Genomic DNA, 11,502 nt, shown 5'->3' on the forward strand with positions numbered 1-11,502 from the left:
GGCATCTTCAATGGAATAGTGGTCACGGCCGGGTACTACAGATCCGCTCTCTATTGATTTGAATAGGGGCAGATGTGCAGTACTCGGCCGCAGCCGCTAGTCAGTAGATGAAGCTGTGCTGGGCGGTACCATAACTGAGCAGTTTCAGTTGCTGCCAACACTTGAGAACAGCTGGTCGGCGGAGTGCATGGAGTCGCACCCTCACTGATCAGACATTGATGACCTATTCTAAGGATAAGCCATCAATGATAAAGTAGTGGAATCCTCTTTAAAGGGACTCTGTCACCTGAATTTGGAGGGCACAATCTTCAGCCATAGGGGCGGGGTTTTCGGGTGTTTGATTCACCCTTTCCTTACCCAGTGGCGTATCCAGGGGGGGGCAGGCGGGGCATTTGCCCCGGGCGCAGCTGACAGGGGGCGCCAGCGGGGCCGCCTGAATTGATGATGTGATGCGGCATTGCAGCTGTTAAAAGCCAGGCTCCTCGTCGGCGCCCGGCACATTCTGCCGCCCGCGGTGTTGTGAATTCTGTGGCTGAGTTCACTTCTGTGGTCACAAGTGGTATTGCAGTCTCTGGGCTTCCTCCCTCAGGTGTTTTGGTGAGCTCGTTGGCTGCCTTGCTATTTAGCTCCACCTGAGTCTGTCTTCCTGGCTCCTTGTCAATGTTCCAGTGTTGGATCTGAGCTACTGCATCTTTCCTTGGGCCTGCTGCTCTGCTAGATAAGTGCTTCTAGTTTGTTTTCTGTTTTTTTCTGTCCAGCTTGCTATTGTCTTTTGCTGGAAGCTCTGAGAAGCAGAGGGGTGCACCGCCGTGCTGTTAGTTCGGCACGGTGGGTCTTTTTGCCCCTTTGCGTGGTTTTCGTTTTAGGGTTTTTTGTAGACTGCATAGTTCTCTTTGCTATCCTCGCTCTGTCTAGAATATCGGGCCTCACTTTGCTGAATCTATTTCATTCCTACGTTTGTCTTTTCATCTTGCTAACAGTCATTATATGTGGGGGGCTGCCTATTCCTTTGGGGTATTTCTCTGAGGTAAGTCAGGCTTGTATTTCTATCTTCAGGCTAGTCAGCTCCTCAGGCAGTGCCGAGTTGCATAGGTAGTTGTTAGGCGCAATCCACTGCTGCTTATAGTTGTGTGAGGATAGATCAGGTACTGCAGTCTACAGAGATTCCACGTCTCAGAGCTCGTCCTATTGTTTTTGGTTATTGCCAGATCTCTGTATGTGCGCTGATTACTGCACGCTGTGTTGCCTGATTGCCAGCCATAACACCGCGGCCCGTCCTCCCCCCCCCCCCCCCGCAGTGAGATAATCCCGTGCCGCTGGAGGTTCGCTTGCTTCAAGGAAGGAGCCCCTTCCTTTTCAGTCTAAGCGCCTGGCCGGCTGCGCCCCGCCCCCTGACGACCGCTGAGAGGCACAGGCTGACGTCACAGTCTGACTGAGCGTGTGACTCACTGTGACACATCTCACACAGGCAGGCTGCTTCATAACCGCTGGTCGTTCGTTGCGCCCCTGTACCGGTGACTGAGACTCGGTTTGTTCGTTCGCTCGGGGTTCGGGCGTGTCGTCGTGCAGTCAGTGCTCGTGTGTAGTATTACTAGTAGTCACTCACTGTAGGAGGAGGGGGAGCCGGGGAGGGAGCGCTCAGCAGCGGCCAGGGCAGGGGCAAGTTGCAAACTGGGTATGTAACGAGACTGTCAGACTCACTCACTCACTGTTGTGAGAATGAGTCTGACGACTGTGATGGGGGCACAGATCAGGACAGTATGGGGGCAAAGATCTGGACATTATGGGGGCACAAATCTGGACAGTATGGGCCATAATGTCCAGATTTGTGCCCCCATAATGTCCAGATCTGTGCCCCCATACTGTCCAGATTTGTGCCCCCATACTGTCCAGATGTGTGCCCCCATACTGTCCACATCTGTGCCCCCATACTGTCCACATCAATGCCCCCATACTGTCCACATCTGTGCCCCCATACTGTCTACATCTGTGCCCCCAAAGGGGGCACAAATCTGGATAGTATGGGGGCACAAATCTGGACAGTATGGGGGCACAAATCTGGACATATGGGGGCACAAATCTGGACAGTATGGGCCATAATGTCCAGATTTGTGCCCCCATAATGTCCAGATTTGTGCCCCCCATACTGTCCTGATCTGTGCCCCCATACTGTCCAGATTTGTGCCCCCATACTGTCCAGATCTGTGCCCCCATACTGTCCAGATCTGTGCCCCCATACTGTCCAGATCTCTGCCCCCATACTGTCCACATCTGTGCCCCCATACTGTCCACATCTGTGCCCCAAAGGGGACACAAATCTGGATAGTATGGGGGCACAAATCTGGACAGTATGGGCCATAATGTCCAGATTTGTGCCCCCATACTGTCCAGATTTGTGCCCCTTATACTGTGGGGGAGGGGGGGGGGCGCCGAACTGATCCTTTGCCCCGGGTGCAGGAAAGGCTAGATACACCTCTGTCCTTACCCGCTGGCTGCAACATTGGATTGAAGTTCAGTCTCTGTCCTCCGTAGTACACACCTGCGCAAGGCAAGATTGCCTTATGCAGGCATGTACTACGGAGGACAGAGAATGAACTTCAATCCAATATTGCAGCCAGCATGCAGCCAGCGGGTAAGGAAAGGGTGAATCAAACACCCGAAAACCCCGCCCCTATGGCTGAAGATTGTTCCCTCCAAATTCAGGTGACAGAGTCCCTTTAATCTTTTGAAACAGAGCAATGAAAATGAAACAATAATACAAAAAATAACATATAAAGACATCTTAAAACCTACAGATAAGTACTGCAATCCGTTTTATTACAAGGTTCACAGCAAATTCCATACAGTTATACAGTATGTGCTCCTTCTCATTTTTTTTTTAATATATCCTTTATTCCACATATTTTTTCCTCTTCTTACAGTTCTAGAACTTCTAATTCCACTGCAAATCCTGAGAAACAGAATAGAAAACCTCACTTCTCTCAGCGTCAGTAGTACCGGTGGTGAGAGCACTGTATTAATGACGTCGTGATTGCAGAACATCTCTGTGGATGTGAGTTCAAGTACCAACTGGGCTTCTTTGTTTTTTTTTTTTTTAAATAATAACAAAATAAGATCTGCTGTAAATAGAATGTTACAATGTGTCTCATGAAAAATGTATCACTGCCTTTGTTATGAAAGAGCTAATTTTTGCGCCTTAATTATTTTATTTGTACCTGCTCTGTAGGTGGCGCTGTTTGCACTGCACTGTACAGGCTTCACCTGGAGACAGAACAATACAAATAATACTGCCACACTTTGCATTTATAATACCGTCATATAATAACATTGACATATAGTGATTCCCATACATGTTCACTTTGTCTACCTGCAGTCAGTGAGTAGGAATATTTTTATTTTCATCCAAGGCTAAACACCCTGTAGACATATACACTTGCATAGATGACTCACATGGATAGGATACACGGAGCTCCAGTGGCGCAATCGGTTAGCGCGCGGTACTTATAAGACAGTAGCTGAGCAATGCCGAGGTTGTGAGTTCAAGCCTCACCTGGAGCAGGTTTTTTGCCAGATTCTGCATTTTCCCCTACCCCCTTTGGTGATTTTCACTCTTATGTTTGCTCAATAGTCATTTCAATAGCAAACACTAAAGCTATGGCACCTCAATAAAGATAAAACCTTAATCCTGGAAAATAACAAGTTCCGCTACTTTCTCATATACTTTGTACTTAAAGGGTTTGTCCTGTGAAAACAAGTTATCACCTATCTGCAGCATAGTGGACTGACCTCTGGGATCTGCACCGATCAGCGGAAAGGGGAGCCTTATACCCAGTACAAAATGGAGCAGCAGGTGAGATGGACAACCACAGCTCAACTCATTTTCTATGGAGCTGCCGGTAAAAGCAGAAGGCAGCGTTTGGCAGCACCATGGGGAATGAATGCAGCGGTGGCGGGGCATGTGCACTGCGCTCCATTCTAACAAGGATAACAGTACTGATTGGGGCAAGTCCCAGTGTTTCTGCCTCCACTGATCAATAAGTTGTAACCTGTCCGGTAAAAAGGTAAAAAGGTTATAGCTTTCACTAGGATCAACCCTCCTTAGCAGGAGTGACTGAATAATACCGCATACAAGGAACAAATACCACCACACCATGATCAGTCCTCATATTACCACCAAATGGTGGCCGAATTATGCCACATACAAAAAACAAATACCGTCACATCATTAACCGATCACATATTACCATCACATTGTAACTGAATAATACCACATGCAAGGGAGAAATACTGCCGCACCACGAGAAGACCACAATTACCACCACATAATGACCAAATAATACAATAGTGATCATTAATTTAAAAAAAACCACAATACTAAATGCCATTACACACAGGAACTCTGCATATATTGTCAGTGTACAGGAAATACAGTGATCACCAGTGACGTTATACACAGGAGCTCTGTATATAGTGTCAGTGTACAGGTAGTACAGAGATCACCAGTGACATTATACACAGGAGCTCGGTATATAGTGTCAGTGTACAGGTAATACACTGATCACCGGTGACATTATAGACAGGAGCTCTGTATATAGTGTCAGTGCACAGGTAATGCAGTGATCACCAGTGACTTTATACACAGGAGCTCTGTATATAGTGTCAGTGCACAGGTAATGCAGTGATCACCAGTGACATTATACACAGGAGAGCTGTATGCATTGTCAGGGTACAGGTAATACAATGATCGCCGGTGACATTATAGACAGGAGCTCTGTATATAGTGTATAATGTACAGGTAATACAGTGATCACCAGTGACATTATACACAGGAGCTCTGTATATAGTGTCAGTGCACATGTAATGCAGTGATCACCAGTGACATTATACACAGGAGAGCTGTATGCATTGTCAGGGTACAGGTAATACAGTGATCGCCGGTGACATTATAGACAGGAGCTCTGTATATAGTGTATAATGTACAGGTAATACAGTGATCACCAGTGACATTATACACAGGAGCTCTGTATATAGTGTCAGTGCACAGGTAATGCAGTGATCACCAGTGACACATTATACACAGGAGAGCTGAATGCATTGTCAGGGTACAGGTAATACAGTGATCACCGGTGACATTATAGACAGGAGCTCTGTATATAGTGTATAATGTACAGGTAATACAGGGGTCACCACTGACAATATACACAGGAGCTCTGTATATAGTGTCAGTGTACAGTGTCTATTATCTATCTATCTATCAATCTATCTATCTATCTAGCTATCTATCTATCCATCCATCTATCCATACACCCATCTATCTTATTTCTAGCACAATAGGAACATTGTTTTACTCCACCATGATCACAGACGCATTCTCTCATCTCCTCCAGTTCACTGTAACTTTATGTTAAATATGAAACAGCAGATCCTGAATTTCCAGTCACACAGACCCATCACAGACATGTCCGGGGGCAGCCACATCCCTGCTATGTGCAGAGTGGATCTCACTGGAGGTCAGAAGCATCGCTGTCTTGTCGACATATAATTCCCTGATAAATGATAATGAAGTGGTCAGTTATTGTGTCTCAGGATCAGACATCATTGCTGTGTGATATCACTTACAGAGAACCTGTCACCAGGTCAAAATGGTCCTGTTTTTACTCCCATTATATTTCCACCGCTCCCCTGAATATTCTGTTATTTTTTAGTTATTTTTATAAATCCGTCATATTGTAGCAGAGGTATGGGACTTTTTATTTAGTGTTAATTATTATTGCCTTTACAAAGGGGCGGTACTCGCAAGATAATTATTCAGAGAACTCTAAAGACACGCCCCCGAGGATCCTGTGAGCCACAGCCCATTGTAAAGACCGTAAAAATTAGCACTAAATAAACAGGGCCGTATCTCTGGAGGCATATGGTGGGTTTCAACAAAAAAGCACACAAAATGGATTCTTAAGGGGAGCCGTGGGAATATAATGGGAGCAATAACTGGTCACTTTTGACCTGGTGAAAGGTCTTCTTTAAATGAGCGTTACATTAGAGTCTGTGGTGTTTGTGAAAAATAGTAGGAGTCACAGATTGCTGAAAATTCAACCAAGCCCATTCAGAGTCATCCTTAAAGTCAGTGCTCCCCAGCTACTGCAGGACAGTAACCCTCAACCTGCCTTAAAGCTGTCAGGGCAGGCTGAGGTTTGTAGTTCCAAAAAAGTTTGGAGAGACCCTTTTTGACAACCAGTGGCGCAGTCAGCGGTGTGGCTATAAGGGGACCAGAAATAGCATTTGCATCTGAATTCTGCCATGTGAGGGGACACAAAGGCCATGAGTGACCTGACAACTCCCACCCATCTGAATTTTATATGGGTATCATCGGGGGCATAACTATAAAAGGTGCAGGGGTTTCAATCGCACCCGGGGCCCTGGAGCCTAGGGGGGCCAAAAAGTTGGAGCTTTGCATTCGGGCCCCTGAGATTCAAGTTATGCCATGAAAACACAGTACCTGTACTGCCTTGGCTCTATCAGTCTCATAGACAATGAATGGAGGATGGTGCACATACTCGGCCATTGCTCTATACAGATGGAGGGATTGATTGTCTATGCAGCGATCGGCAACTTATCTCATATCCAGTTGATAGTTCATGTTGTTATGGCGGGACAACCCCATTAAACGTGTCGGGGGCATATTTGCTTATCTAGGTCGTACTCCTACAGTGTGGCCATAGAGCAGTAACACAATACTCAGTTCCACCCTGGGGGCAATCACCGCTGTGTGACGGCTCCTTGCCCCCTTCATGTGGCAGCAGGTTGCAAACACTATGGGTGGAACTTTCCCAGGTCTTGACAGCGCGGCCATGTGTACGGACCCCGCGTCCTTTATACAGCACACATGCCTGACATCTGGGGGGGGGAGTGAGGAGTGTGTGTGTGTGTTCTTTCTTTTTTTGGCTAGGATGACTTCAGAAGCATGAATGAAAGTGGCTGTTGTCCTGCGGCCGCAGTGATTGGACTCTGAGTGTGGGAAACCATGTGTTGGCTGCCGTCCATACATTCACATACTGAGGAAGGGGTATAAAAAGAGCATCGAACCATCACATTAAACAGAACCCTATGATGATGGCAGCGAACAGCGCTCTGTGCACCATATCTAAGGAATACGCATCAGAAACCCTCACCACAAAAGTGAAAAATAGGGTAAATTCATATTAACTATATATATATATAATTTTTTTTTCTAATGTCAGTGTTACAATTGCTATAAAAAATATATCTTTTTCTTCTTGACCAGATGAGAAAGCCAGTTGTAGAAAAGATGAGACGGGATCGCATTAATAGCAGCATCAACCAACTGCGGAAACTTCTAGAGCAAGAATTCCAGCTTCTCCAGCCAGACTCCAAGCCGGAGAAGGCTGACGTCCTGGAAATAGCCGTACAATTCCTTAAACAGCAGCAGAGATGCACCCACCAAGGTAAGATTAAAAACTGCAAAAGAAAAAAAAAGTTTGCAAAACTTTTAGAATTGTTCTGTGTGCCCCCTAGTGGGTAGATTTGGTATTACACCATCTAACTTCAATCTTTTCTCTTTTTATAATCACTGCTATAATTAATCTTTTTTTAATGCACGGGGAATAAAAATGTGAAGATCTACAATACTTATTTGATACTTGATTGCATATGGATTCTATATGCATGTAAAGGATCGTTTCAAAAATGATCAAGGATAGCAATCGTATATGAAAGCTGGACATCTGTATGAGCCCTAATAGTGACCACTGACAAATAATATAACTTATTACTCCTTATGTGCCCAAACGTGCCGTCTACCTTTGCAATCACTATAAATTACATAATGTGACTTCTCCCGAGCTAGGCACTACTGGGGGGACTGGGCTGAGCCAGGAGTGGGAATGAAACCCACCTAAATTCCCATGCCTGAAAATGGAAGTATTCCGCACAACCATCTGGTGAATAAAATGTTGATATTTATTAGAGACGTCTTAAAACATTGGATCCATTCGAAATAGGTTAAAACTGGCAATACAAATCCTCTAGCCCACTATGATCACCCACCTACTACAGGGATCTCGGCTTTTGAATTTTCGGCAAGTGTGGGGAGCTTCCAACTTATACCTAAATTGCCACCACCAATGTTTGGACATCTGGCAATTCCCTATCCTATATAAATTGTATTCCTGTGACTATATACTATTTATTACATAGGACTGCCATTGCAATGTTTCACTAGTTTGATGTTATTCTTTTAGGAATGAAATCAGTTCATGGAGCAGATCACCAGGAATACAGACATGGCTACTCCAAGTGTCTTTATGAAGCCCTCTCATATCTATCAGCCCATCACACGGGGCAGGAGGCGCAGCTCCACTTACTGAATCACTTCCAGCAGCTGGAGAGCCAACCGAGAAATCTCAGCTGCCTCCAGACACCTCCTAAGCAGCAACAACAGCCTCTCATGGCCAACACCAAGTTCTTGTGGAGACCCTGGTAGACGATCCACATCATTTCTTAGAGACATATCATTCATATGATTCTATGGCGGTGAGTTCTCCTTCAATGGAAGTCTTCAGAGGCTGGATGGACATCTGTCGGAGATGGTTTAGTGAATCCTGCATGGAGCAGGGGGTTGGACACGATGACCCTGGAGGTCCTTCCAACTCTACCATTCTATGATAAGTGGTGAGGACTTGCAAAAAGGTGGGACTTCCTCTTATGTTCCGAGTGTCTGCTTCATAATGAAGATGCACTTAAATCGGACCATCGCTTGCTATAAATACGCCGCCGTTCTCCTGAATCCGGAGATGTTTCTTTTATGTTCTTACATTTTTCCATCCTGAGATGAAGCCCCTTCTTCCCCTCTATGTAAATGTAGGGTTCTTTTTTTTTTTTTTGCAAAATGGGTGTGATCATGATCATGAACTCTTCTTTGCGGGTGTCTTTATGAGGACCACGCCAAGTTCGCTAAAAAGACTAGATTTATAGAGAAGAAAGATGGGACCATATCTCAGGAGGAGAAAGGATGAAATGAACAACTTCTTTAAGTGCCTAGATACAAATCCAATCTTCAGCATGAAGGGTTAACTATATAATAGGTCATCATTCTGAGCGAGCACGTTACATTGGTGGGAGCCAAGCCTGCAGACCAGTCCAATAATTTGATAAGAACCAGACAACCCCCTATAAGGTAAAATGTAATGCAATTAATACACCTTCCAAGAGTTGGTGCCATATTACTTAAAGGGGTTGTCCAGGCTGGGGGCTCATCTGCAGTTACTATGTGCACACTGTCAGGATTCTCCGGTGGTCATGTGACTGCAAGTATGCGATCTACACACATGAGGTCACATGCCGACTAGACGTGCACAGAATCACCCAATGCAATCATATTGAGCGAGGTAGGACAAGTCTAGTCGGAATGTGGCCGGAAGCATACAAAAGACATAGACCCACAAGTGGGCTGTGTAGCGAACCTCAATTGGTCGGTGAATCCTTTACTGTTACCTATGGCAACACTGTAATAACTAGATTCAATGTATAGCTATTAAATTATTATGTTTTTATTTTGAATAAACCTTGCAGATTTTGTACAGTTTATTAAGGAAAGGAGTAATTAATCTTTAGAAGATGCATATGGGTGTACATTTTTTAATCTTTGTGAAAAGCTTATAATACATTTTTATTTCTTCAAATGTGAATAATTGTGCAGTTTTTATTGTGCATTTCGGCGGTACCTTTACTACTGCCCGAAAAAATAGAATACAGTGCAGCTGAAAATAATAATAGCATCAAAAAATGCTGCAAAAACGCAACATGTGAACATAAGCCCAAGTAAGATCCCCAGGTTCCTAAGTACTAGTATGACAATAAGACCTTATATGAGGCGTTCCCTGTCATTTTATATTCGATCAATATTCAGTTTGTTGGGAAAACGCTCATCTGAGACGCTATTTCTTTTTCACACAAGCAATACAAAAAAAATGAAATAAGTGCCCTCTGAATGAGGCCACACAGTGCCAATGGTAACCAATCACACAGGTCCCGACTGGGGCAATGTTTGCACTTCCTAAATAAACTCCACTGGGATTTCCAGTGCTAGAGCGCCATCTGCTGGAATGCAAAAAAAAAAAAAAAAATGCAATATGGGATTTTCATACATTCCCTTTAATGCAAAGTTGGTAACAGGACTCCACAGGACCTCAGGATCCGGGGTCTGGTTGCAATTGTTATCCCTGTACCCTCTGAGCTAAGTGATACAAGAATAAACTGTCACAATCTGAAAGGCGACTTCTACTAAGTGTTTAAATGCCGAGGGACGACGAAAAAAATGATTATAAATCTACCAGCTATCATGGTGAACCTCAGGTATCAGGGGAGGGGGTGCATTCATTCTGGAGCCCCTGCCTGGGGCACCAAGAGAGCTTGTATGGCCCCTAGGAATAAACCATAATCCTTGCACCCTTGCAGGACTTATTATCCAGTAAATGTCCTGTAATCCATCTAATACCTCCATTCTTGTGGTGCGCAGTGCTCCCAGGTACCTGAGCAACCCCCTCAGTAAGCAATCACACAGCACAGGAAAATACAAATAGTTTCTTTACCACATTTAAATGCAGGAAGGTAAAGAAAACAAGCACGGTAGTCATATGAGCCCGGAGCAGCAACATAAAGCAGGTACACGTGGATACGGGCAGAAGTGACGGCACTGCTCTGCACTTATACATAATTCTAGATCTCTGCATTTTATATTTTTTCCATACAATAGTCATATTGGAAAAATGTCCTCTTGTCATCATCACATAATGTACTTACTGTAAGCAGCACAGGTAGTGTGTAATAAGCAGTACAGGCAGTGTGAAATAGGCAGCACAGGTAGTGTGTAATAAATAGCACAGGTAGTGTGTAATAAGCAGTACAGGCAGTGTGAAATAGGCAGCACAGGTAGTGTGTAATAAATAGCACAGGTAGTGTGTAGTAAGCAGAACAGGTAGTGTGTAATAGGCAGAACAGGTAGTGTGTAGTAAGCAGTACAGGCTTTGTGTAGTAAGCAGCACAGGTAGTGTGTAGTAAGCGGTACAGGCTTTGTGTAGTAAGCAGCGCAGGTCATGTGTAATAGGCAGCACAGGTAGTGTGTAGTAGGCTGCACAGGCAGTGCGTAGTAAGTTCAGCGCCCCAGGTTCCTGGTCGCTGCAGTAATGTCATTCTTCCACCAGGGGGAGTGATGTTATGCCTGAAGGCAATAAAGGAGATCTCTTTATCAGGTAATACAATGCATGCAACATGTTCACATTCCAGACCAGAAGGGGGAGCTCTAAGCCTGTTTAAGGTGAACTCCCCTATTAGAACATCCTGATCTGGAGGGAAAGGGTCAGTTCCTGTCAGGAAGACAAAGGGGGAGGACAGAGTCCTGGAGCCTGAAGTGCTGCAGCTCCTGGAAGAAGACACTAAAGCGAACATATTGCAGAGAGTGTGCAGGAAAGCAGAGCACAGGAGAGG

At 44.9% G+C, this 11,502-nt stretch overlaps 1 protein-coding gene and 1 non-coding gene across 2 annotated transcripts; both read left to right on the forward strand.

Annotated features, from left to right (window-relative positions):
- The first annotated feature begins 3,468 nt into the window (after window positions 1-3,468).
- TRNAI-UAU (transfer RNA isoleucine (anticodon UAU)) lies at window positions 3,469-3,558 on the forward strand. Its single transcript is given in 2 exon segments — window positions 3,469-3,506; window positions 3,523-3,558. It is a non-coding gene; the product is annotated as a tRNA-Ile (tRNA).
- A 3,542-nt stretch (window positions 3,559-7,100) lies between these two features.
- Window positions 7,101-9,701, forward strand: LOC138652007 (transcription factor HES-5-like). The gene is made up of 3 exons (XM_069742685.1): window positions 7,101-7,188; window positions 7,283-7,463; window positions 8,259-9,701. Exons 1-3 carry the CDS (start codon window positions 7,105-7,107, stop codon window positions 8,498-8,500), a joined length of 507 nt encoding a protein of 168 aa, XP_069598786.1. The 5' UTR covers window positions 7,101-7,104; the 3' UTR covers window positions 8,501-9,701.
- The last annotated feature ends 1,801 nt before the right edge of the window (window positions 9,702-11,502 follow it).

Source organism: Ranitomeya imitator, chromosome 10 (assembly GCF_032444005.1).
Source record: "Ranitomeya imitator isolate aRanImi1 chromosome 10, aRanImi1.pri, whole genome shotgun sequence".
In the NCBI taxonomy this organism is placed as follows: Eukaryota; Metazoa; Chordata; class Amphibia; order Anura; family Dendrobatidae; genus Ranitomeya; species Ranitomeya imitator.